The sequence below is a fragment of the Arvicola amphibius genome, chromosome 13 (assembly GCF_903992535.2).
Source record: "Arvicola amphibius chromosome 13, mArvAmp1.2, whole genome shotgun sequence".
NCBI classification, from domain to species: Eukaryota; Metazoa; Chordata; class Mammalia; order Rodentia; family Cricetidae; genus Arvicola; species Arvicola amphibius.
The window spans coordinates 59,575,318-59,599,975 of NC_052059.1; the positions used below are offsets into that span (position 1 = coordinate 59,575,318).

The window sequence follows — 24,658 nt, forward strand, 5'->3', positions numbered from 1 at the left end:
GTGATCTCACACAGCATCCAGGTTAAATGAGAAAAAGGAAGCGGAGATGCCCACACCAGGTGGAAGGTCTCTCTTGTTCATACATCCATGGCATTTCATTTTTTCCCACCAGGCGTCCAGGGGAAGTCGGATGGCAGGCTGCAGAGGGCCCTTTCAACAAGACTCTGTTTGCCTACCCCTTCCCTTTCCCTAAGGCCCCAGGATGGTGAGGCCAGGAAGAAGGACCACCAAGAAGCCTAGGCCATAAGATGCCTCTTTATTGGTGCCGGAGCTGTTGCAGAGGGCAGGGTGGTGAAGCCTCATCAGGACCCTTGCCCTCAGCTACTTCCTTCTACGGGCGATGCTCTGTCCCAAGGGAACCTCTTCTGTCAGCTTCTGTAAAGGAGAGGATAATGATACTGAAAACCTGGAGTAGAAAATTGGGCGTGACAGGTGACGTCTGGAAGGTAGGGTGGAGGTACGGTGGAGTGCTGACAGCGGCACCTGTAACAGTCGGGCCTGGTAGGCAGGACGGTCCTCTCCTTCCACTGCCTGGGGATGTACATGGAGGTAGCGTACAGTGGCTGTCTCCAGCTCCTCCACGTCATACAGCGTTGCTGGGTCCAACGAATGGGCATTGATGAGGCTCACAAGATATTCTTTGTAGTGTGCCCTGGGGAGATGAGGGAGCAGAATATTTATTTATTCTGCTGTTTAACATTAACTGTGTGAGCCTAGCACCTTGTTGGGCGTTTGGAGTTTTCCTTTTTGTGTTATGCTGTATGTGCCCACCCCACACGCATGTCACAAGGAACATATGCAGGTCACAGGACAACTTGTGAGCTGGTTTCACCATGTGGGTTTGGGGGGTAGAACTGTATTCCCCATGCTTGGCACTAAGCACCTCTACTCCCACATAGTTGTCTCATCAGACCACAGTGGGATTGTTCTTTTTCTGAGACAGGGCTTCTCTGTGGAGAGCCTTGGCTGTCCTGGACACATTAGATTCTTACATCAACACGACTATTAGCTTCTCTGCTTGCTCTCCTTGCAGGCAGTGTCAGCCAGAATCTCTGTGCTGCCTGCCACTACCCATCCACACCCTTGACCAGTGGGCCCCTCCTTCCCCCCCTCCTACTCTGAAGGACCAACTGGCCCCAGAGACCCCCATCTTACTGCCTGGGCAACCTAGCCCTCATCCCAATGCCATGCTCCATGCTCTGGCAGGCACTCACTGACAGAGGCCGGCATAGCCAGGTGGAGTTTCCTTGCCACAAGCTTCATCCCTGAACCCAGTGGGAACCTCTTTTTGTTCCATCACTCGGCAGCCACCTAAGAGTAAGGAAGGAAAGGGAACATGTTGGGAGGGGACCTCTGGTTCAGAAAACCCTGCCTGTCAGTAGTATTTAGGTGGTCACTTTGGAGAAGGGTTCAGAGGCAGAGTGGCCTGGGGACAGGTGGAGGCCTGGCGGCCCCACTTCTCACCAAAGTGGCTTACGATCCATAATCACATGCTTTTTTTCTGGCGGGGGAAGAGACAGCGTCTCACTACAGAGCTTTGGCTGGCCTGTCGTATGTCCTTCAAGCTGCTCTCCTGTTTATGACTTAGCTCCTACACAGCCAACTTATTCTCTGAAGGTCTTGCTTGTTTGTTGAGACAGGGCTTCCCTGTGTGTACCCTGGCTGTTCTGGAACCCGCTCTGTAGACCGGACTGACTTTGAACTCAAAGAGATATGCCTGCCTTTTCCTCCCCAGTGTGGGGATTAAAGGCGTGTGCCACCATTGCCCAGCCCTCTGGAGGCCTTATCTCTGCCTAAAAGATGAGTAGGGTAGGTCAGAACCTTACTCCGCATCGTTTGTTCCCCCACATAGAACCCAAAACAGTAGCCTAAAACCTAAACAGCTAGCAGGTATCATTAATTACTCAGCTAATTACTAAATCCTAACCATTAGAGAACATGAGAAGAGACTTAAAGGCCATGTGCTTTAATGATTCCTTGTAACACAGCTTAGTCATTAGGTGGCTATTATCCTCACCAGTTAACCTATCCTAACCAAGGAAAGGTTAACTACATTGCCAAAGGGCACATAATCGACTCCAGATCCTCCCTTTCTTTACCCACAATGGAAACCCACTGTACCATCTCCACAGAGGCCTGTCTGACACTTACCTCCAGGAACTGCCCGGGTCCCAGCTGGGGGCTCCGTGTTAAACATGACATTATTGTCCTAGGGAGAAGTAGAGACATATGGGCATTGTTTCCCTTGATTCAGCCACTGTCCCATTTCCTAGCATTCAGTCTTTTCCCTTCTTGCTCATCCGGCATCCCATCTTCTAGTAATCTGCACACCCAGCCGGGCTGGCCACCTCTGACCTGCAACAGTTTCTGGAGCCGGACAGCAGACCAATCCCGTAGGTAGAAGAGGCAGTCTCGAGGGTGGTGGCCATGCAGGGACTTTTTCACCCTGCAATTAGGGTCTGGACATTTCTGGTAAAACCCAAGTAGGAGAAAGAAGTTGGAAAGTGTTTGTGTCCTGGACTTTCAAGAACCCCTGTGTGGGGGTGTGGGAGGGGTATGGGAGTGAAAGGAGATCGTGATATTAAGGGGTATGGGTAAGCAGTGGGAGAAGAGGGCAGAGATGCTTTCTGTCCTATTGACCATTCCTTTCCCCCTGGCCCCGCCCCTCAAGCCCAACAGCAGCCGCCCACTTTTCTCTCCTTCCCTCTCTCAGAACTCACATTCTTGGCGTAAAAGGCATTATAGCAGCCACTGCAGAACTGGTGCCGACACTGGGTGCAGTGGAAATGCATGCAGCCTCCTCGGGCCAGTGCATATGAGAACTTGCACTTGGGGCAGTCTGCAAGGGGAAGAAGCTCAGGGTGAGGGCAGCACTGCAACCCAGGTCCTCAAGAAGGAGGCTTCTTCTGGTAAGACTGTGCAGGCAGACTAAGTGGGGTAGCCTTACCAATGCCATTTTCCTGAAGATACATTGCCAGGCCTTGAGCCTGGTATTCTGGGTCATTGGTGCGCTTCCAGTTCTGGAACTCCTCACAGCTCCGTCCTCTGTGCTGCTCCTCCCACTGCCAGGAGGAAAGAAGGCTGTGCATAGCTCTACCCCATGCCCTAGTCTGTCCCGTTGGCCCGACCACTCACACCCAGTGGTCCCAACTTAGGACACTACTGCTATCTCCCATTCACTCAGTTCTGAACATTGAAAGGCCACTGTTTTTCACTTCCCCAACCACTACACTACACAATCCCAGTGCAGGAATTACAAGTACCTATCAACAGACTTGGCTTTACATTTTTCTTTAAAAAGTTAATTACTTTGGTGAGTGTGAGGGTCAGAGGATAACCAGTAGAGGTCAGTCCTCTCCACCTCTGTGGGGCCTGGGGCTAGAACTAAGGATGTCGGGTCTGGTAACGAGAACTTAACCGGCCTTAATCCAGCTTTGGAATCTTTTGTTTGCTTGTTTTTTGTTTTTGTTTTTCAAGACAGAGTCTTGGCTGTCCTGGAAATAGTTCTGTAGACCAGGCTGGTATCAAACTCAGAGACCCACCACCTGCTTCTGTCTTCCAAGGGTTTAAAGGCATGTGCCACCACCGCCAAGCCAAATATTTTATTTATTTAATGTGTATGGGAGTTCTGACTGCATGAATGTCCGTTCAACACGTGTGTGGCTGGTGTTGAACCAAGAAGACCAGAAGAGGGTGTGAGATGTCATGTGAGGGCTGAGAACTGAACCTAGGTCCCATGGAAGGGAGGCTAGGACTTTTAATTGCTGAGCCACCTCCACAGGTCCTGGAGACTGCACTCAGGTGCGTCCACTAACTGCATTCTCTCCCTAGATCCCTAGCAAGCCCTTTAAGCTTAGAGAGCAGGACTGTTTTGTTTCTGTTGTACTCCGAGTCTAACAGAACCTGGCAATAGCTTAGTCAACACTTCTGAAGGGAAGAGTGTGACTCACCTGGCGCTTGCAGAGCACACAGAAGGTCTGGTGACACTGGGGACATGTTGCCTCCAGTTGTTCACGTTCATATATGAAGCCAAAGGAACACTGTGAGCGCAAGAGAACAAAAGCTGTTCAAGACTTGACGTGGTACCATACCCTGCCCCTCCAGAAAGTTCCTTTTGCCAGGCTACTTACCTGGGCACACCACAAGAACTTGGGGTCTCGCATGAGCACACCCTCCGTCAGCTTCTTATGAAATAGGGCATATGCATCTGGGTCGAGGATCTCTCTGAGCTGAGGACAAGAAGCAGAGGTGGTAGATGGGTAGAAACTTGTTCAAAGCCTAGACCACCCAAACCATAGCAGTCGTAGTACCTGGATGTCAAGGGTGGAGAAGTAGCTGAGTAACTGGGTGTCATCAGTAAGGTCAGGGCGGCCACAGGCAGGACACACCATATCTGTGATGTGCTTTTCCTTCAGGGCAATGGTGAAGTGCTGGCGGAAGCAGTCAGGACATATGGTGCACTCACAGGAGATGAGGGCCTGCATCTACAGTGGGAGGGGAGAAGAAGAAAAGGGGAGATCTGCTGTCAGCCCTGGGATACACCGAAAAACTGAGGTCTAACTAAATGGGCAAACAGCAAGCTTAAGCACCCAGAGGTCCTAGGCAGGCAACCCACGTCTGAAGACAGCTGGAAGGAGGGCAGCAGACAGTGGTGACGCCAAAGTAAAGCAAACACGTCTAAAGGCATTCATTTAACTAGCACTGTATAAACCAGGCTTAAGGGTACATCCCTTGTTTCAGCACTCAGGAGGTGGGGAGGAGGGTCAGAAGGTCAAGGTTGCCTGTGGCCAGCCTGGGCTATATAAAAAGAGAACACTCTTCCACATACAAACAAGTAAACAACAAGAAGAACCATACCATAGCTAATGCTGCCTGTGTACTTTAGTCTTGATGATACATAATAATCACATGTCACCACCAGGGGAGGGTGGGTACAGTCCACAGAATTCCCCATATTCGCTGTGCAACTTTCTATGATTTACAATATATATAGTTTTTTATATATGTAATATATAGAGATATATAAAACCAACACAACACAGAGCCAGACTAAGATTATATTCACCTGAAGAACTGCCACCTTGGACCTAGATCAAGTGAAGCTCAGAACATAACACAGACCTGCTTCTATCACCTAGATATTGTAATATCAAACTTACTGTGCTGGTTATAAAGCCCCCAGTGCTTCATAAACCTGGGTGTGATAGCACGTGCCTGTAATCCTAGCATTGGGAATATGGAGGAAGGAGGCTCAGCACACCTACAATCACCTCTAACCACATAGTGATTGCATACATGAGACCCCTACCCAGATTAAAAAGAACCATTGCTGGGCTGGAGAAATGGCTTAGCCAGCAATAGTGTTTGGTGTTCTTCCAAAAGACTTGTTTGGTTCCCAGCACCCATGGTGGGTGGCTCACACCCATACCTGTATTTCAGTTTCAGGGGATCCGAAATCTTTTGACCCCATGGGCACCCACATACATGTGACATATACACAAATACACAATAGATAAAGAATAAATTTTAAAATTATTGTTACTTTCTGCTGGTGTGACTATTGTGGTTGTATTTTCAAATAGAATTTACTTTTTAGAGAGTTACTGAAATACTTTTTTTTGGTTTTTTTTAAAGATTTTATTTATTTATTATGTATACAATATTCCTTCCATGTACACCTGCACACAAGAAAGGGGCACCAGATCTCATTACAGGTGGCTGTGAGCCACCATGTGGTTGCTGGGAATCGAACTCAGGACCTTTGGAAGAGCAGGCAGTGCTCTTAACCACTGAGCCATCTCGCCAGCCCTTTTTTTGGTTTTTTGAGACAGGGTTTTTTTTGTGTAGCTTTGGTGCCTGTCCTGGAACTAGCTCTGTAAACCAGGCTGGCCCCTTGAACTCACAGAGATCCGCCTGCTTCTGCCTTCTGAGTGCTGGATTAAAGGCAGCGCCACCACTGCCTTTATATCGAAATACTTAAAGATAAGTCCATGACACTTGAGATCTGCTTCCAAATAGCCCTCTGCACATACAGATGGATAAAGATCAGGCATTCAGAGAAGGATTTTGAGGGGAGAGGAGTAGAGAAGCTTAGTATACATTTTTTAAAAATACTATTGCATGTTTGTTATAGTCCAGATCTATTCATTTTTTTAAACTTTTTTTTTTTTAGACAGAATCTCATTATGTGACTCTGTGTAGCTTGGAACTCTCTATGCAGAACAGAAAGGACTCAGATTAACAGAGATTTGCTTGCCTCTGCCTCCTGAGAGCTAGGCTTAAAGATGTGTACCACATCTGTCAAACGCGGAATGCTGGAGGTGGTCCAGGTCTTCTAGTCACCAGGAATGTCCTGGAAAAGGATGATGGAGCCCTAGTCTCTTACTTTCTAGCTTCCTAGCCAAGAGCATAGTGGTTCTGGTGTCACACTTTCCTACCTGATGTGCCAGCAAAGCCCCAAAACAATGGAACCAACAGATGAAAAACTAAAACCTCAAGAACTGTATAAAAAAATACATGTTTTCTCTTTATAAGTTGGTTACCTCAGTATTTGTTATAGTAAAAGAAAGCTAATACAATGTTGAAAGCTCCAACATTTTTTAAAAGGGGTGTTCCCGTTGTAACCTTATCAGAAGGCTTCAGTGGTGTAAAGCCAAAAGCAGAAGACAAGGCCATCTAGGAGAGGTGGCAGCCCAGCAGGATCAGAGTCACTCTAAGTCCAGGTACAGCAGGAAGTGACTTACCCGGTTGCGGGGAAGGGCCCAACCGCACACAGCGCATTCCTGGGCAAGCAATCGGCGAAGAAAGGCCCGGTCATGGCTGTGCCTCACGGCCTCCACCACGTCCAACAGTTCATAGTTTCTAGGCGTCTCCTGCAGCAGTGACAGGGCCAGCTCTGCCCGACCCCAACTGGGGAGAGTGTAGACTGCCAGAAGCCGCCTGACCAGGCTCTGCAATGTGATTCAGGAGACAGTGTCTGTCAGACCAAGGATCTTCTCCCTCAATCTTCTCTTATTCCCTTAAGTGGGATATTGGGTGTCTTGCCTACTCTCAGCACCTGTCTATCCAGCCCATCCCAGCAGGGAGTGGGTTCAGGGCCTCTGTCCCACAGGCGCTGATGGAAGGGCTCCAGACGCTGGCGCTGTAATTCAGTCAGGGCCCGAGCCACATCACCCCCATGCTGGAACAACGCCTGCAGGGACCCTTCCTTAGGTCCAAAGCCTAGGGACTGGAGCTCCTTCACCTGCAATCGAAAACACTGAGATGTTAAGAGGGAACAGCAAGCAAGCTCTGGTGCTCTCCACCCCAACCGGCCTCCCACATAATAGTACCTTCCTCCTCCTGGCCCGAACACACTCCTCTACAGCTTCATCAAGGTTGCCATGACGATCAAGCCAGGCTTTCCGGGCTTCCTGACAGGAAAAGGCACCCAGCCCTGGATCCTGCTGTCCAGCTAGCTCAGCCACCATCTCCAGGACGTAGGACAACTCTGAACGCAACCACTGCAGGGGTACCTCAGTGCCCGAGTACTGTAAAGCTGAGAAGATCTCTTCTGGACTGGCACCTGCAGCTTCCCCTTCCTAAAGAGCAGTCAGAGGAACATCAGGAAGGAAACTCTACCACTGCCTGGTCAGCAGTGGCTAAGCAGGGACATACTGACTATGTGACCAGGGCACAGAATGAAACCTGACTTCTGCAAAACATTCAAAGTAAAGCAGCTACATCTAACAGTAACAACTCTTATAAGAATGCTAGCTGGGGGGGCTGGAGAGATGGCTCAGAGGTTAAGAGCATTGCCTGCTCTTCCAAAGGTCCTGAGTTCAATTCCCAGCAACCACATGGTGGCTCACAACCATCTGTAATGAGGTCTGGTGCCCTCTTCTGGCCAGCAGGCATACACACAGACAGAATATTGTATCCATAATAAATAAATAAATATTTAAAAAAAAAAAAAAAAAAGAATGCTAACCGGAGATGGGCGGTAGTGGTGTATACCTTTAATCCCAGCACTCGGGAGGCAGAGGCAGGTGGATCTCTATGAGTTCGAGGTCAGCCTGGTCTACAGAGTGAGTTCCAAAATAGCCAAAACTACACAGAGAAACCCTGTCTTGAAAAAAAAAAAAAAAGAATGCTGGCCAGGCATGGTAGTGCAAGCCTTTAATCTCAGCTCTTGGGAGACAGATGCAGGCAGATCTGTGAGTTCAAGGCTAGCCTGGTCTACAGAGCAGTTTCAGTACAGTCAGGAAAAACAACAATAAAAGAATGCTAACTAACAAGCTGGCATCTTCTTCCCCCAAAGCTCAGCCCATCTCAAGCCAGACCCAATCCACACCCTTACCTGGATCATGCTCACTAGCTGGAGACTTTCCTTCCGCATCTTATCCTGGCGGTGCTTCTCTGGGTCTCCACAGGAACCAGGCAGGGAAGTACTGAGGTGTTCTGGGGACCCAGGCTTTGGGAGATCCTTTTCCAAAGATCTGGCATAGGGTCGAAGGGCATGCTGTACTGCGATGGGGTTGCGGGTTCGGTTGCACATAGCGCATACCCAGACAGCGCCTGAGTTGCGGAAGGTACAGTGATCACAGTACCAGACTTGAGACTGGGCAGACGAGAGCAAAACATCCTCCTGATGGAAAGGTAATGAGAATTATCCTACTGACTGTGTGGCTAAGGTTCATGATAGAAATACAGAAAACCAGGGAAACCAAAGACAAGGGATATGATAGAGAGAACAGCTTGAGGTTAACAGACACAAACAAAGAGCCAGGAAGGCCAGGGATGGGTTACCTTAAGGGACTGGTGGCAAACAGCAGCATCATGGGAGTCTACCACCAAGCTGGGAGGTTGGGCTAGTCGAGGTCGCTCACATATGGCACACAGGACAGCTGCTGCCTCGTTCTCAAAGGTACAGCTCTGGCAGGCCCACTGATCCCGTGCAGGCTCAGGTTCCAGGCCCCCATTTCCTTGGGACGCCTCTATTCCCAGCAGCTTACTGCCTCTGGGCTGACTACAGGCTGCACAGAGCACTGCCCAAGGCTCATTTTGTGTGATGCAGGTAGGACAGCGCCAGGGCAGACAAGCATTTGCAGTATCAGGGGAAGAAAAGGAGCCATCTCTCAGAGCCAGGGAGGCCGAGTGGGGCTGTGGTTGGGACGAGGCAGGCAAACTGTAATAGAGAAAAAGACACGGCTGGCTGAGGCAGAAGTCAGTTCCAGTCTCCTCACCCCTGGGAATCTCACACTGCCTAGGTTATGACATATAGCTCTGGCTTCTGGGATTGCTGTTCTGTCTGGAATACTCCCATACCCACAGATGATTCAATATTTAAAGGATAGAGTACAGCTAACATCTTAACGCAGTACCTTAATTTCCCCATGCTAGGTGTTCATAACACTGAATGGGGCGCTCTTCAGACAAGACTGTCCACCTACCACCTATCTGTGTATCATAACAATCTGTCTATCCTGACTGCTACTTGCTTAGTGTTTATGTCTATAGTTTCCCTGATGGCTAGATTAACTGTTCTCTATGAAACAGTCTTTACTAGAGAACCTGGCATATAACAGACACTTGAGTCATCTTCTATTTTCTTAATTTCACTATCACTGAGAAATGAGAGCTCCTCACCTAGAGTTTAGGTTAATGGTTTGGTGAGCCCCAGGCAGGGTTCGGCGAAGGTGATGAGCGCGGGATGGATGTCCATGGAATAAAAGATCACAAGCTGGACATGAGGTTTGATTACAGGCTGGACAGTGCAGTGTGCCTGGGGCAGAACCACAGAGAAAGCAGGGAACAGGGGTGGAGCCTGAAAAAATAAAATCAAAAAAGTATAACTTAAAAACAAAGCAAAAACTACATTCACATACCAGTAAATAAACATATACTACAACCCAGACATAAGTCACACTGTGTACCTACCAACAGATGAAGAAAACAGGTTGTACATAATAAGTAGCTTATAGTAACACACAAACTGGAGTATTAGTCACAAGGGACAAAATCTTACTTATAGGAAAATGGATGAGACTTGAAGATACCATACTGAGCAAAGCAAGTCAGACATAGACAAATATCATCTTTATCTACTCCCAGCCCCACACCAAAATGTAGCTCTGGCTGACTTGTAGCTCATTATAGACCAAGCAGGTCTCAACCTCACAGAGATCTGCCTGCCTCTGCCTCCTGAGTGCTGGGATCAAAGATATGTTAGGAACTAGAGTTAGGAAAGGTGCTGTGAATTGAGACCAGGTCCTTTGTAAAAGCAACAGGCGCTTTTGACCACTGAGCCGTCTCTCCAGTCCCCAGAGTAACTTTCTTAAAAAGTTGTAAAGCTGGAGAAATGACTTAGAGGTGAAGAGCAACATTGCTCTTGCAAAGAAGACAAGTTTAACCCCCAGCACTCAGGTTGGGCAGCTCAGCACTGTTTCCAACTCCAGCTCTGGGGGGATCAGCTGCCTCTGGCTTCCATGGGCACCTGCACCCACATGCACATACCACACTACACTACCCTCCCACCCCCCAAAAAACTAAAAATTAAAATTAAAGAAGACCAGGCTACACTCAAATCTGTTATGGGCTAGGGCAAGTCACAGAACTGTTCTTTACAACATCTGGACCCAAGAGGGTGTGTGGGGAGGAACTTTAATCTTTTGAAATAAAAGACAAATACAAGAAGATAGAAGACCTAAATTTACATCAATCTAATCTAATACTCTCATACAGGGCCAGTCATACCTGGTGTAGAGGGGAGGGCGCCAGGAACAATCTCTCTCAAAAGGGGGTGAAACTCTGAAAGCTGCAGCATCTGAAGAAGAAAGCAGAGAATGCACGAGTCTTTGGGGGACAGAATCCCATAAACCCAGTCCCTTATTTAACAGCACCCTTTCTGCCTTCCTTACATCGTCTTCAACATTATCTCTTAGCAGCTGGTCCAGTGCGTTCTGTCTTGGATGAGTATTCTGCAAACAAGATTTAAAAGAATTCCCACCTTGAGCAAAGTTCTCCTTGTAAGCCCGATCCCCTAACGTTCAGAGGGAGAAAGGGTAGCAGAAGCTTCCAGACTGCTGCAGAAACAGAATTCACCAGTATGGAGGCTTTCAAAGTGCATCGAATTAGGTTGGGCTCCCAGTCTACACCTTAAAGACCTTAGAATCAGAAGGCCATCTCACCTGCAACAACAAGCTGAGCTCCGTGCGAAGCAGTAGCACTTCTAGTGTGACTATGGCAACCTGGTACTCATCCGGCTCCTTTTGCCCTTCAGGGAAACTCAATCCATCTGGGCGCTCCTCAGTATAGCCGTACAACCGCAGCACATCCCGTCCCCCCTGCCACACATTCAGGACCGGGTTACTACCCAGCAGGTCTCCTAGGCAATAGAGCGGGTTCCCCACTCAGACCGCTCCACCCCACAGTCCCTTCTGGTCAACCTCCAATAAGGCCCAAGGGTTTCACCTGCACAGCATCCACCGTGCTGCGAAAGACAGGGTTATTAAACTTCACTGAGCGCCAATACCGAGGTCGCTGTGGGCTGAGGAGGTTGCGCCCATATTTTTCCAGGATGTTCAGGGCCGTGGATAGAGTGTTGAGGTAGTTTCGAGGCTAGGAGCAGTCAGAAAAGCAAGGTTATGAGGCTAGACCATCTGACCTCTGAGCCAAGATCCCCTTCCATGGCACGCCGGGCGGGCTTAGCCTCACCTCCACATGAGCGTTGCAGCGGACCAGGCGTGCGGCATCCAGTTGAAGGTAGCGGGCGGCTGGTGGCAGAGAGGTGGTCAGAAGCGGCATGAGCTGCTCCAGGGGGAATACCTGCGTGGAATCCCGCCTCAAGGCGCTCGCCAGCTCCTCGCGGGCCGCCAGGAAGGCTCGCTCCTCCTCTCCCGGCATCCCGAGACCGGAGACAGGCTCAGCTTGACAGTCCACCCGGGACAAGGACAGGCGCGAGGCGCACGGGCGCGCGGCGCCGCAGCAGTCAGGGTCACTCAAGCCACCGCCCCGCTCAGCCCGGGCAGCTGCCAGGGGTGCCGGGAACAGGAAGTACTGGCACAGAGGGCTGGACTGCGGACCGCATTAGAGGAAGGGGCGGGCTCAGAGTAACGGAAGAGCTGTAATCCGGAAGGGAGGCGAGCTTGCAGCCAATGAGGAAGCCGCGGCGCGGGCTCCTCCCACAGTGCGAAGGACCCTTCTCCGCCTCTTCCGGAGGGATCCTCCTCCCCCGCGTGGGGTTGGTCTATTTAGCCCAAAGCTTTCCTATCTTTATTTCCACGGTGTTGCTCAATTCCAGTCCCCAGCGGGGAAGTTCCCACCTTTCCGGGGACCCAACTCTGGCCGCCCTTAGCCCGCTCAGGCGACTCCCACTTTCCTCCAGTCTGTCCTGAAGGCAAGGCAGTTCCCCTCCCCCGCTCCCTCCATCCTGCCAGGCTTTCCCTCTTCCTACCCTTGTACTCTCTCGGATGCTACTCGGTCTCTTCCTTAAGGTCTAACCTCAGGGAGCCCCACCCCTGAACACCCCCTTTTTTACGGTCCTACTCTCCCAGTTAGCACTTCCCCTGGGCGGCCCTTGGTAGAAGCTCCGCCCTTCTCGAGAAGCAGCCGCTGTGCCTGTCGCCCCTGTCCCACGCTCCCCTAGCCCCTCCCTTGGACAACCCCAGGCTGGTGATGAAGCCAACACCGCCCTTCCTGGTGGCATCTGGTTGGGAATGGCTGACAGACTATTTACTGTTAGTGGCCTGCCAGGAGGAGGGGGGAAAAAAAAAGAGGGAAGGGGGCGTGGCTGAGGGGGTGGGTCTGGGCCTGGAGAGTGAAAGCGAAAGCTGGGGCGACTAGCCCCGAGAGTCTAGAGCTAGCAGCTGGAGAAGCATGGCCAAGCCTTGTGGGGTTCGGCTGAGTGGAGAAGCTCGTAAACAGGTAAATGGGAACCGGAGGCCAGAAAGGGGTGAGGAGTCCTAACGGGGCTAAAGCTGGGTGCTCCTGGGCACCAAGGCCTAGCGTGAGAACTCTTTAGGGCTTTCACTTCTACTCGGGGATTACCACTGCCCTGCCCTCTAGCCAGTCTGTGCACTGGGCAGAGGAAACTGGCACTGTGGGACAGGTTTGAGCTACGGTCGGAGGGCACCCGGTTGGAGAGGGTGGGCTCTTATTCTTTACAACCGAACCCCCTAACCCGCGTCTGACTACTGTCTGTGCAGGTGGATGTCTTCAGACAAAACCTTTTCCAGGAGGTGAGTCTCTGGATCCAAGCGATTTGACCTTAGCGCCGTGATCTAAGGGCCACAGCCTCTGAGTAACCCCCCAATTCATCCTAGTTTTGGCCTTTCCTAACCTTCCTGCTTACTCAAGGTGATCTCTACTGATTGGTTTCTACTCCTCGTAATCTGATCGCTCTTAGAACTCTTAACTGCTTTTGCCACTCCCCCACCCCACCCTCTTTTGCCGAGAGGAAAAGATGGTGCCCAAAGCACCCACACTACTACTTCTGCCATCCCTCAGATTGGGCAAGTCCCTTACGTTCCAGGTCGAGAGTTTCCTCATTTGTGATTCGGTGATTTCTGAGGGCCTTCTTCTCATCCTTCTCCGCGGACATCTTGTATGATTGTTTTTGTAACTCACAGGCTGATGACTTCCTCTCCACATTCTTGCCACAGAAAATCCTCTCCCTGAGTCAGCTCTTGCAGGTGAGTGATTTAAGACTCCTCTACTCCATGGCGGACTTTCCACCACCTGAGCTCTGACAACTAGTGTCAGCATGCTGGGAACTTAGGCTGGTATAAAGCCTGGGCCTGGATTGGGAGGGAGAGAGGAGAGGGAATGGAGGGGAGGCTCTGACTGGTGAGGGGAGGAGGCTGGGCAGTGCCTAAGAATAAATTCTGCAGGAGGATTTCCTCAATGTGACTGACCTCTCCTCCCTCCGGGCTCCTCTGGACATCCCCATCCCAGATCCCCCACCCAAGGATGATGAGGTAAGGCATTCAGTGCGCAAAGCTGTGGACTGTAAGCCAGTGGAAATGACACCGCTGTAGCCTCCATGAGTTCCCTAAAGTTGCTTTTCTCCTTTTGCCTTAGATGGAAACAGACAAGCAGGAGAAGAAAGACGGTAATAGAGAACTGGGTGACTGGGAGGGAAACCGGTGCATTGATGTGGAGTAACCAAAAAGTCTATCTGCATCTTTTTCATAGTCCCTAAGTGTGGCTTTCTCCCTGGGAATGAGAAGCTTCTGGCCCTGCTTGCTTTGATTAAGCCAGAAGTCTGGACTCTCAAAGAGAAATGCATTCTGGTAAGTAAGGAAACTGGAGGATGTGGGAAGAAAAGCAAGGCAAAAGCTCTGTTCAATTCAGAGACCTAGTATTGAATAAGGAAACTTGCTTTTGTGTCTTGGATTTGTGTGTGTGTAAATTGTGTGTGCACACAGGCGTGTGTAGGTGTTTTCAATTGCGTATATGTTTGAAAGCCAAACGTCAACATTTGGAGTTTTTTTTTTTTGTTGTTTTTTTGAGGCATGGTTTCACTGCACCTGGAGCCTGCTGTTTTAGCCAACCTAGGTCACCAGGGAGCTCCAGGATGTGCCAACTTTACCACCACCACTTCTAACACTGGGGTTACAGTGTACTCCACTGTGCCCTGCTTTTATGTATATGCTAAGAATTGGAGTGCAAGTCCTCGTGCATTTGTGTGTGCACAGCAAGCACCTTACCTGCTGTCCTCTCCCTTTGGGTTTAGATATTCTCTGTTTTTCTCACTTGACATCTGTGTGGTTTCATAATGGTAGCTCTAAAAATGAGAGCCTGTGCTGTAGCTACCTCTGTAATCTCAACCTATGATATTAGGTACACAGTGTAGGTGATATGATACAGTGAGTTGGTTTAAAAGCTTGAGTCCTAGAAAGAATCTAGATTCAAATCCTGATTCTGTCATTTATATAGCTCCCTTAGACATTCTGTGACTCACTTGTTTCTTGTGTTAAATGTTACAGTCAGATTGTAGGCTTTGGAAGATTGACAGTGGTTAGATGAGATCAGTAATTTATAATATGACACCTACCATATAGTAAGTGCTCACTTAGGCGTAGCTGTTATTAAGAAGTGGCAGGACAGAGAGGCAGAGGCAGAAGGAGCCTGTGAGGTCAAGGCCTGCCTGGTCCACATAGGGAGCGCCAAGACATCCAGGACTACATAGAGAAACCCTGTCTCAACAGATAATCAAACAGAATTGTTCATCTTGCTATGGAAAGGAGAGATGGCTCAGAGGTTAGGAATACCGCTAGCTGGGAGTGGTGGTGTGTGCCTTTAATCCCAGTACTCGGGAGGCAGAGACAGGTGATCTCAGTGAGTCCTGGGCCAGCCTGGTCTACAGAGTGAGTTCCAGGACAGCCAGGGCTACACAGAGAAACCATGTCTTGAAAATACCAGAAAGAGAGAAAGAAAGAAAGGAAGAAAGAAAGAAAGAAAGAAAGCAAGCACTGGTTGCTCTTCCAGAGGATCCAAGTTTGATTTCTAGCACCCACATGGCAGCTCACAGCCATCTGTAACTCCAGTTCCAGGTGGTTTTTTTTTTTTTTTTTTTTTTTTTTTTTTTTTTTTTTTTTTTTTTTGTTTTGGCTTTATGTGGGCACCAGGAATGCACATGGTGCATAGATAGGCATGAAGCCAAAATACCCATACACATAAAGAGTAAAATAATAAAAATAGTTTTTTTGAGAAGTGGCATAATGAGATTCCAGTCTGATTGTTGAGTGAGTGCTCCTTCTAACACAGGTAATCACATGGATCCAGCACCTGATCCCCAAGATTGAGGATGGGAATGATTTTGGGGTGGCAGTTCAGGTAAGAATTGGTGACTGAAGACAGAGTGGGAAGCGACTTGGGGGTGAGGGATGGGAACACGGCATAAACCAGGAAGTAGAAAGAAGAGGGAATAGTAGATGAAGAATTCTCTTTGCTTCTCATGTCTCTGTAGGAGAAGGTTCTGGAGAGAGTGAATGCTGTCAAGACCAAAGTAGAAGCCTTCCAGACAGCCATTTCCAAGTGAGAACAGCCACAAGACCACAGGCACCTACAGAGACATTGCTGTAGGATTCTCAAAGCGAGGCAGATCTGTCGGAATGATAGCAGACTGAGGGGTGGGGTGTGTGGCTGGCTGTACATCTCCTTTAACACACACATTCCTTACTCACAGGTACTTCTCAGAACGTGGGGATGCTGTAGCCAAAGCCTCCAAGGAGACCCATGTAGTGAGTACATAGTCCAGCATTTTAGCTGAGGCAGGCCAGGGGTGGAATTGAGGTGGGGAGAAGAGATCCTCTTTGTTTTGTTTTTGACTTGCACAACGTGGAAAATATTATTCCAGAAAGCAAAACTGATTAGGGCTCCAACATCCTTGACCCTTTTCCTTATTTAATTCTGTGTTTGTTGGAGCTTATCTTCCAGTTAATCTCTTCTTTGTATGAGAAAACAAAATCAATGTCCCAATCTTTGCTGGCGCTGACCCAGTTTTGTTTCCTACTTCCCAGATGGATTATCGTGCCTTGGTGCATGAGCGAGATGAAGCAGCCTACGGGGTACTCAGGGCCATGGTGCTGGACCTGAGGGCCTTCTATGTGAGTGTGGAGTAAGCTCCTGAGGGAAGTGGACGGAAGGCAGTGGGAAGCCAAGAACCTAACTCTGTCCTTCTGGTCTTCCTCCAGGCTGAGCTTTATCATATCATCAGCAGCAACCTCGAGAAAATCGTCAACCCAAAGGGTGAAGAAAAGCCATCTATGTACTGAGCTAAGGATTAGAAGGAGAATAAATGACTTATACTTTATGTAGATTACCTCTGTTGTTCTTTTAGAGATCATTTATTGAGGGCCTCAGAGAAAGGTGACTGTGGAACTGAAAGTGGAGAGGGTTGGTTGGGGGACGGCTCAGCGTTTAAGAGCACTAGCTGTTCTTCCAGAGGACCCAGGCTGGATTCCTGTGACCCACACAGTAGCAAGTAATTGTTGTAACTCCAGTTCCAAGGGATCTGACACCCTCCTTTGACCTCTGTAGGCACCACGCATGCACATAGTGCACAGGCATACATGCAAGCAAACACCCTTACACATGAAATAAAAACAAAGAATCACAAGAGAAAATGGGAGAGGGTGCCAGGAAAGTGATGTGTTCTTACCAGTTCCTTCTAAAGGACAGGGTAGAGGAGGGAATGGTGAGTATGCCTTCAGTCTCAGCACTCAGGAGGCAGAGATAAGTGGATCTCAAGTTCAGGGCACCCTGGTTACACAGTAAGTTGCAAAGGAACAGGGTAGAAGTTTACATGCTTTGTCAGCTATGCAGGTAACACATAGTTTGGACTGTCACAAAGGTATTTCCATCCGATTTTACCATGGTAAAGGGTATATCAGGCAAAGCTGTTGGAGGAGGAATTAGGCTTTGGATAGACGGGGAAGATTTATGGCTATGGTGTGGGAATTAAGAACAGTTGTGGAGTTGAAAACAAGAATGAGATCCTGAAATTTCTCAGTGCTAGCAGAGAGGAAGGTCTTAAAAAGCCATTAAGCGAGAACATATTACCATCCATGGGCATTATTCAGGGTGGGGGAGTTGCCTTTTTATCTTTTGCCCTCCCCCAATCAATTTCTGTTTTTACATCTGTTGAGATTTGGGTATTTTTCTTTTTTTTTTTTAATTGTGTGTGTGTGTGTGTGTGTGTGTGTGTGTGTGTGTGAAGATAGCGCTGGATCCCCTGAAGCTGTAGTTCACAGGTGCTTGTGAGCCACCTGATAAGGGTGCTAGGAACAGAAGTTGTAAAGTTGTACCTTGACTGCTGAGTTATCTCTCCAGTCATGTTTTTGAGACTGTTTTTGTTTTGTTTTTAGACAAGGTTTTTCATAGCCTAGGCTGGCCTCAGAGGCACCGTGTAGCTAATGCTAACTTGAACTCTTGTTTCTCCTGCCTCCGTCTCTGATTGATGGGATTGCAGTTTAGAATTTACTTCTGTGGCGGTGGAGACAATGGTTCCTCTGCTGTGTGGCTGGTTATAGACTCCAAGGGGCTTTTAAAGTCAAGCTCTTGTCCTGTATGCTGCATTCTTATCAGTTTCAGTTTGGAATTCAGTGCACATAATTCATCCTTAAAGGGTCATGGACTTGTACTTTGCCTTAAAGATGCTGCACTACATTAAGGAAGCCAAAGCTTGAGTTTGGGAAGGCTAGGCTGCTGGTTATCTATGGTGCAGGCCCCTCTTTCTATAGTTGGAGCAAGGCAAACGGGTTTTTTTGTTTTGTTTTTAGTTTTTCGAGACAGGGTTTCTCTGTGTAGCTTTGGAGCCTGTCCTGGAACTCACATTGTAGGCCAGGCTGGCTTTGAACTAACTCACAGAGGTCCGTCTGCCTCTGCCTCCCAAGTGCTGGGATTAAAGGCATGTGCCACCACTACCTGGCTAAGGCGAATGGTTTTGTCCCCAAGTTTCTCCAGAACACCCAGCTAGGGGCCAGCCCTCTAACCTACTGTCTTTGCCCAAAGCCTTTAGGTACAGTAAGAGCTGGTAAACCGGCTAAACCAACCTGCAATAACCCACACAAACTGAACTGGGTGTGATGGCGGGATCTGTAAACCTAGGGCTTTGACTTGAAATATGAAGGTAGAAGCGTCCGTGAGTTTGAGGTCAGCCTAGGCCGAGACTTTGTCTTCCCTCATTAGAACAAAACAAAATCCAAAGTATAAACCGGGTAGTTAAGCTAATAAGCTTTTGCCCGATGCGTTCTTTCCAGTTCGCTTTAGGCCAAGGAAAGCCAAGACAAATTTTAAAATTTTTGATTGGACGAAATTAGGACGTCTTGTCCTATCAGAGAGCACTACGGAGGCGGGGCTATTAGGGGGATGACCTGGAGCAGGCCCGCGAGCAAGTGCGCCTGCCCAGGAGTGTTTAGAGGAGGCGGGGCTCGGTTCCTCGGGTTGTTTCTGGACCGAATTCTGGATCGTGTTGAGGGCAGGCTGCGGAGAGAGGTTACCTGGTGTTAGAGGCAACTTAGATCTAAGCGAGGAGGCACAACTCGCTTGCCGTGGTTGGGAAGCCACACTGGTTGGGGTTCTGCGTGCCGAGAAGGCACGGTTCGCTATGGGGGAGGTGGAGATTTCCGCCCGGGCCTACGGGAAGATGTGCCTGCACGCCTCTCGGTACCCATACGCTGCTGTTAACGGGTTGTTGCTGGCTCCCGCGCCGCGGTCGGGAGAATGCCTCTGCCTCACCGACTGTGTGCCCCTCTTCCACAGCCACCTGGCCTTGTCCGTCATGCTGGAGGTTGCGCTTAATCAGGTGTGGCCTCGAGAACTCCGCCCCCATCCCTACACACCACCTCCCCAGCCCCCATTCTTTAGGACCTTCAGCCTAAATGCATGTTCGACCCCTTGTCTTCAGTATGCACCCACAGAGCCTGAATCATTGATTTATTCACGACAGGTGGATGTGTGGGGCGCACAGGCCGGTCTGGTAGTAGCTGGGTACTACCACGCCAATGCTGCTTTGGATGACCAGAGGTGAGTGAGTTGGGTAGCTCGGGACGAGAAGGCAGATGATTGTGGCAGGTGTGGGTGAGGTGCAGCTAGGCAGACCAGCGTCATTCCGCTTATTTATTTATTTATTTGTTTGTTTGTTTGTTTGTTTGTTTGTTTGTTTGAATAAAGTGTTTAGCAGCGGGGCTGTACACCAGCCATTATACTGAGTACTGGAGTGAGAAAATACCAGAGGTGACTATGGCTGTCAAAGGTTCCTGTCGTGGGGGTGGGACATACAGGGGTCTGGTGCTTCCCAGGTTCTGTAAGAACTGAGGAAGTGTAACTAGCGACTTAAAAAGCCCACCACTTTTAAACTGGTATGTGGTGGTGCTTGCCTTTAATCCCAGCACTTTGGGGAGCAGAGACAGGCAGATCTCTGTGAGTTCCGGCTTGGTTTACAGAGGGAGATCCAGGACAGCCAAGGATACGGAGAAGACCCTGCCTCGAAAAAGTAAAAAAATAAAATAAAAAAAGCCCACCACTTTATACATATATACTACAGACACCAAATACATTTGCTTTTGATATGGACTAAGATCTACTGTAATTTGCTTTCCCTCCCCGAACTTAATACTTTTAATGTTCCATCTCAAGGTCTATCTCATCCTATCTTTAAATATATATATACATATATATATATATATATATACATACATACATACATATATATATATATATTTGTGTAGCTCTGGCTATCTTGGAACTAACTCTGTAGATCAGGCTGACCTCGAACTCAAGTGATCCACCTGCCTCTGCCTCCTGAGTGCTGGTATTAAAAGTGTGCACCACCATGCCCAGCTAAAAATATGTTCTGTTTTTGTTTTTTAGTGGAAAGAAGAAAAAATATTTAATATGGCCATACTAGAAAGAGGACAAAGCTCCAGTGAGCCACTGTTCCTCTTCCCAAGTCTGACTTCTGGGTCACGAAGAGAGATTAAAGTTTAAACAGAGGGACAAGGATATGCATATCTAGGCAGGCAGGAGCAAGGTGTGGCCTTGCCCAGCACTGACCCATCTTTAGGTGTAGATTTGTCCTGTAGGATCGTCTGACAAGTTGTTAGAGCTGTGTGAAATTACTGTCTACATCACAGTTTATATTTGTATACCACATGTATGCAGTGCCCCAAGAGGCCAGAAGAGGACGCTGGATCCCCTGGGGCTGGCCATAAACTGCCATGTGGGTGCTGAGATTCAAACCTAAGTCCTCTGGAAGAGTAGTTAGTACTCTTAACCACTGAGCCATTGCTCCAGCCCTCTTGGTTTTAATTTGGATGATTAAGGCAAATTGCCTTCTTCAAAGCCTACTTTAGATTTCCACTCTCATCAGCAGAATCTGAGCACGTTTCCCACAGCATTCAAGCATCCAGCAGTCGTGCATCAAGCAGGCCCAACACTCCCAGGACAGCTGCAGGGAAAGGCTACAGCTGTGCGCATCTGTGAGACCTGGGAGGAGACCTGGGTTTGCCCTCAGTTGGCTCCTCACTCCTCTGATCTTCCCCCTACACAGCCCCGGGGTTCTGGCCTTGAAAATTGCCGGGCGAATTGCAGAAGCCTTCCCTGATGCAGTGCTTATTATGGTGAGACTTGGGCTTTCTAGTTGGGAAGTGGAGAGGAAGTGGGGAGAGTATCTTGAGACGCTCACCCCTTTATCCACTCAGCTGGATAATACGAAATTGGTGACTCGGCCTCGTGTCCCTCCAGTCATTGTCCTGGAGAACCAAGGTCTTCAATGGGTGCCTAAGGACAAGAACTTGTGAGTGCCCCACTACCTCTATTGCTTCTTGGAAGTCCAAGGCTCCCCAGGCCTCCTTTGTCCTTGGTCCTGCCCTGTGGCTTTTTTAGACACAATCCTTTAAGTCTGGGTCTGGCCCCACTGTTAGAACCTCCATGGTTGCTTTGCTTTAATTTCAGAGTGATGTGGAGAGACTGGGAAGAGTCAAGACAGATGGTGGGAGCTCTGCTGGAGGGCCAGGCCCACCACCACCTTGTGGACTTTGACTGCCATCTTGATGACATTCGGCAGGACTGGACCAACCAGCAGCTTAACACTCAGATCACCCAATGGAGCGGTCCCACCAGTGGAAATGCCTGAACCAGAGGGTCAGAGTACAATAAAGAGATAGGCTGTTGGGCAACCATATATTTATTGTGTTTGGGAGGCAGAGTAAGGGGTAAAACCCAGCAGGAAGAAGATTGGGTATAGTCTATAATTTCTGGTGAAGAGCAGGAAGGTATCAATTGTACCCCATCACAGAATGAGAGAGGGGGCTCAATAGATCATTCCCTTTGTTTCTCCACGGGGCTTCTTGAGCTTCTCGAAGTTCTTCAGGATGATGTCGTATAACACAGCCTATAGGATCATAGTGAAGTGGTGAAGGTCAGCCACCGGCCCCCAGTGGCTCTGTGTCCTAGTTCTAGCTATGGAAAGGCTGATCTTGTCATCCTCCACCCCAAGTCTGCTTAGCCAGAAAGGTGCTTCTGTCCACCCCTGCCCTCCTCTCCCCTTCTCACATAAGCATTACGGATCTCCATGACCATCAGCCGGATGTCTTGGTACTCTGCTTCGTCCAGCTCATGTACCAGCTGCCGATAATCACCCTGCAGAAACCCAGCGTTAGTCCAGACTTGCAATGTGTCTTCCCCAGCTTAACCCGACCTGGGCCTCACCTACCACGTGGGGCTGTTTGGCTGCTTTGGCCACTGCATCACCCCTCTCTGAGAAGTACCTGTGGGAAATGGAAGCAGTGTGCATGGAGTAGGAAAAAAAAGGAGGGAACCCAGGCCTATCCCCCAAAGGCAGAGTGAGCTGGGGGTGTGCTGGCCAGGCAACTCACTTAGAGATTTGAGTGTGGAAGCCCTCCAGCTTGGTATGAAGGCTGGTCATCAGCTCAAACACCTTCTCCTGGTACAGAAAGGGGTGAGAAGGAAACAGGCCACCCGGGAGGGCTGTGTAGGATTGAGGGGCAGTGCTCTTACCTGGACAGCTACTCCAAAGTTATTCCCATCCTCTATCCGAGGTATCTGTAGCTGCAACCAAGTAGTGACCTTGGAGCAAAGGAAGGTATTGGGTTTATTTCCACCTCTCTTCCTTCCCCTCCATATACACATCCCAAGTCCCAGGTTCCTATTCTTTCCTTGTCTGCCCACAGTGGATGGAGGAGTGCCAGGTCCACGCTGAGCCCAAGGCTGGCTCACTTGCTCTGCCCTCTCCGATGTGCCATTGTCCTAATTGGCTGGGACAAGCACAGATGAAAGCAGAACTCACCAGATTGAGTTGCTCAATGACATCCTTGATCTCAGGCTTTAGGCGCTGCAGAAGGACCACAATCTTCTCATTGCAGTTCACTGGGCCACAAGGAGGGCCTAGGGTGTGCAATGGGTCAGTTAATAACCCAGCTTCTGAGGGCTGGAAAGCAGAGCTTAGAATGCAAGCTGGAAGTTGGGAGACACAAGCCCGTCTCTGCCTGGGTTTCAGGTACCTTTTTCTTCATCTTCCCCCTTCTTCTCGTCCTTCTCTTCCTTCTGTGGGGAGAAGACAGCACTGAGGCCGGGTTTTCTATATGGTTGGCCCACCTCCCGGGTCTCCCAGCTTGCCTCCTGTTGTTTCTTCCGCTCCTCCTTCTCCTTCTCCTTGACTGGATCAGGTATGGGGATGTCCAATGGAGCCTTCAGATTGCTCAGGTTGGCTTCATTGAGATCTGGCTCCTAGTGGGAGAGCTGGAGATGAGGGTGTTCCTCTTATCTCATCACACCCCCAACCCAGGCCCCTATTGAGTCCTTGCAGGACCCTGTACCTTTAAGAATGCATCCAGCTCTGCGATCTTCTTGGGAAAATAGCTCCCAAGCAGGTTTTCTGTCTGTATGAGGTGGTGGAGGAGGATGGGGTCATAATCAAATGCCATTTCCTAGTGAAGTAAGGGTTCACACCGCCCAACAAGGAAGGGCTGCAGCAGTAGCAGCTGGACGGGGTTGCCGATGACTGTAGGTCTTACCTTGCTACACAGGTCTTCGCGGAACACATCCACCTGTAGGGTACAGGCAACCCTTCAGAAACCTAGCTTTAGGGCCACTTCATTTGAGGGCAGTTCCCTTTTGGGAATAGAGGAGTGGATCCCTCTAAGGCCACTCCTGAAGAAAGAGAGATGGGTCCCTTCCTGTATAGGGTGGTCTGAGGTGGCGTGGCAGTTTTCAGCACACCTCAATCTGGGGAGAGTTCAGTGGATCCCCATGGCGGCTGGATTTGGGGAGAACATCCCTTGGGTCACCAGAGTTGTGTAAGGAGAGATAAGAAAGCCCTCTGACCGGGCGTGGTACACTATGCACGCCTTTAACACCAGCACTTGAGAGGTAAAGTCAGATGGGTCTCTGTGATTTCGATCGAGCCCAGCCTGATCTACATAAAGAGTTTCGGGACAGCCGGGGCTACAAAATAAAGAGACCCTGTCTCGAACAAAACAAAACCCTAAGCCAGTGCGCAGAGGCAGGGAGCAGGCGTGTGTCCTTCCTGAACTGAGTCAAAGATCTCGAAGTGGCCGGGGCAAGTCCCTCTCCCCGTCTCTGCGTGTAGCCCGGGCCCCAAGCCAGGAGACTTCACACTAGCTCTCGGCTTCATTTCACCCCACTGGACCACAGCCGCCTCACCTACTCCCAGGGGATCAGGTGCTTCTGGCTGCAGGCTGGGGAGGAGACCCCCGACTTAGATGTGGGGGCTAGGGGCTGATCCCTGGAACCCTGGTCCGCTCCGAGCCACGCCTCTCTAATGCCTCTCATCCGGACTCGAACCCGCAGCACTTACCTTGGCTTGGGCTTCAGGATGGATCCTCAGTGTGGCCATGGTCGGAGCGGGTGGGGGGCTAAGCGCCGCACGAGGAGCCTGGAGTGGGCAGCGGGAAGGGAAAGCGAAAGCAGAGCTCGAAACCTGCACAGCCTCCCTTGGCTTGGGGAGCGGAGGGACTGGAGGAGGCGGGGACAGCCTACTGAGGGGCGGGGGCTCCTCCAGCAGCCCGAGTGGCGCTTCCGCCCAGCACTCGGGGCTCTCCCCTTGGCGCCCTGGCCCGCCTCCCCGAACCTGCCTGCCAGCGCCAACACCTCTGCCCCTTCCCACTCCCGCCTTCCATTTCCGGTCGCCCCT

At 49.7% G+C, this 24,658-nt stretch overlaps 4 protein-coding genes across 5 annotated transcripts; 2 read left to right on the top strand and 2 right to left on the bottom strand.

The window, feature by feature from the left end:
* Nucleotides 1-237: 237 nt before the first annotated feature.
* Nucleotides 238-12,487, bottom strand: Rnf31 (ring finger protein 31). Of its 2 annotated transcripts, XM_038309901.2 has the most exons (22): nt 12,434-12,454; nt 11,695-12,101; nt 11,452-11,598; nt 11,169-11,324; nt 10,899-10,958; nt 10,735-10,804; nt 9,628-9,805; nt 8,788-9,166; nt 8,339-8,626; nt 7,332-7,580; nt 7,058-7,243; nt 6,744-6,950; nt 4,311-4,484; nt 4,131-4,229; nt 3,951-4,040; nt 2,948-3,062; nt 2,721-2,839; nt 2,356-2,469; nt 2,152-2,209; nt 1,215-1,311; nt 484-652; nt 238-375 (listed from the first exon to the last, which is right to left on the bottom strand). In XM_038309901.2, exons 2-22 carry the CDS (start codon nt 11,881-11,883, stop codon nt 322-324), a joined length of 3,198 nt encoding a protein of 1,065 aa, XP_038165829.1. In that variant the 5' UTR covers nt 11,884-12,101; nt 12,434-12,454; the 3' UTR covers nt 238-321. The 2 variants fall into 2 exon arrangements, with proteins under 2 accessions (XP_038165829.1, XP_038165828.1); XM_038309900.2 differs by having other exon boundaries at nt 11,695-12,487.
* A 290-nt stretch (nt 12,488-12,777) lies between these two features.
* On the top strand, nt 12,778-16,795 carry Psme2 (proteasome activator subunit 2). The gene is made up of 11 exons (XM_038309904.2): nt 12,778-12,903; nt 13,185-13,217; nt 13,608-13,670; nt 13,869-13,955; nt 14,059-14,089; nt 14,173-14,270; nt 15,748-15,816; nt 15,950-16,017; nt 16,169-16,223; nt 16,503-16,589; nt 16,677-16,795. The coding sequence occupies exons 1-11, from the start codon at nt 12,856-12,858 to the stop codon at nt 16,755-16,757; spliced, it is 720 nt and encodes a 239-aa protein (XP_038165832.1). The 5' UTR covers nt 12,778-12,855; the 3' UTR covers nt 16,758-16,795.
* Nucleotides 16,796-18,884: 2,089 nt separating this feature from the next.
* On the top strand, nt 18,885-21,667 carry Emc9 (ER membrane protein complex subunit 9). Its single transcript, XM_038310035.1, has 5 exons — nt 18,885-19,288; nt 19,433-19,509; nt 21,035-21,104; nt 21,186-21,280; nt 21,439-21,667. Exons 1-5 carry the CDS (start codon nt 19,091-19,093, stop codon nt 21,617-21,619), a joined length of 621 nt encoding a protein of 206 aa, XP_038165963.1. The 5' UTR covers nt 18,885-19,090; the 3' UTR covers nt 21,620-21,667.
* Psme1 (proteasome activator subunit 1) lies at nt 21,653-24,487 on the bottom strand. Its single transcript, XM_038310034.1, has 11 exons — nt 24,323-24,487; nt 23,520-23,552; nt 23,322-23,384; nt 23,122-23,232; nt 23,007-23,049; nt 22,793-22,890; nt 22,504-22,572; nt 22,362-22,429; nt 22,199-22,253; nt 22,039-22,125; nt 21,653-21,877 (listed from the first exon to the last, which is right to left on the bottom strand). The coding sequence occupies exons 1-11, from the start codon at nt 24,359-24,361 to the stop codon at nt 21,797-21,799; spliced, it is 747 nt and encodes a 248-aa protein (XP_038165962.1). The 5' UTR covers nt 24,362-24,487; the 3' UTR covers nt 21,653-21,796.
* Nucleotides 24,488-24,658: the final 171 nt, after the last annotated feature.

Excerpts from the sequence above, each read along its gene's own strand:
- Psme1 (XM_038310034.1), bottom strand. The coding sequence starts at position 24,361 with ATGGCCACACTGAGGATCCATCCTGAAGCCCAAGCCAAG. Across the intron at positions 23,385-23,519 it reads GCGAAGACCTGTGTAGCAAG|ACAGAAAACCTGCTTGGGAG; the intron begins GTAAGACCTACA and ends CACCTCATACAG. Across the intron at positions 22,254-22,361 it reads TTCCACACTCAAATCTCTAA|GTACTTCTCAGAGAGGGGTG; the intron begins GTGAGTTGCCTG and ends CATTTCCCACAG.
- Emc9 (XM_038310035.1), top strand. The coding sequence starts at position 19,091 with ATGGGGGAGGTGGAGATTTCCGCCCGGGCCTACGGGAAGATGTGCCTG. Across the intron at positions 21,105-21,185 it reads CTGATGCAGTGCTTATTATG|CTGGATAATACGAAATTGGT; the intron begins GTGAGACTTGGG and ends TTATCCACTCAG. Across the intron at positions 21,281-21,438 it reads GTGCCTAAGGACAAGAACTT|AGTGATGTGGAGAGACTGGG; the intron begins GTGAGTGCCCCA and ends CTTTAATTTCAG.
- Psme2 (XM_038309904.2), top strand. The coding sequence starts at position 12,856 with ATGGCCAAGCCTTGTGGGGTTCGGCTGAGTGGAGAAGCTCGTAAACAG. Across the intron at positions 12,904-13,184 it reads GTGGAGAAGCTCGTAAACAG|GTGGATGTCTTCAGACAAAA; the intron begins GTAAATGGGAAC and ends CTGTCTGTGCAG. Across the intron at positions 13,218-13,607 it reads GACAAAACCTTTTCCAGGAG|GCTGATGACTTCCTCTCCAC; the intron begins GTGAGTCTCTGG and ends TGTAACTCACAG.
- Rnf31 (XM_038309900.2), bottom strand. The coding sequence starts at position 11,883 with ATGCCGGGAGAGGAGGAGCGAGCCTTCCTGGCGGCCCGCGAGGAGCTG. Across the intron at positions 11,325-11,451 it reads GCACGGTGGATGCTGTGCAG|GGGGGACGGGATGTGCTGCG; the intron begins GTGAAACCCTTG and ends AATGTGTGGCAG. Across the intron at positions 3,063-3,950 it reads GTGTGCTCTGCAAGCGCCAG|TGGGAGGAGCAGCACAGAGG; the intron begins GTGAGTCACACT and ends TCCTCCTGGCAG.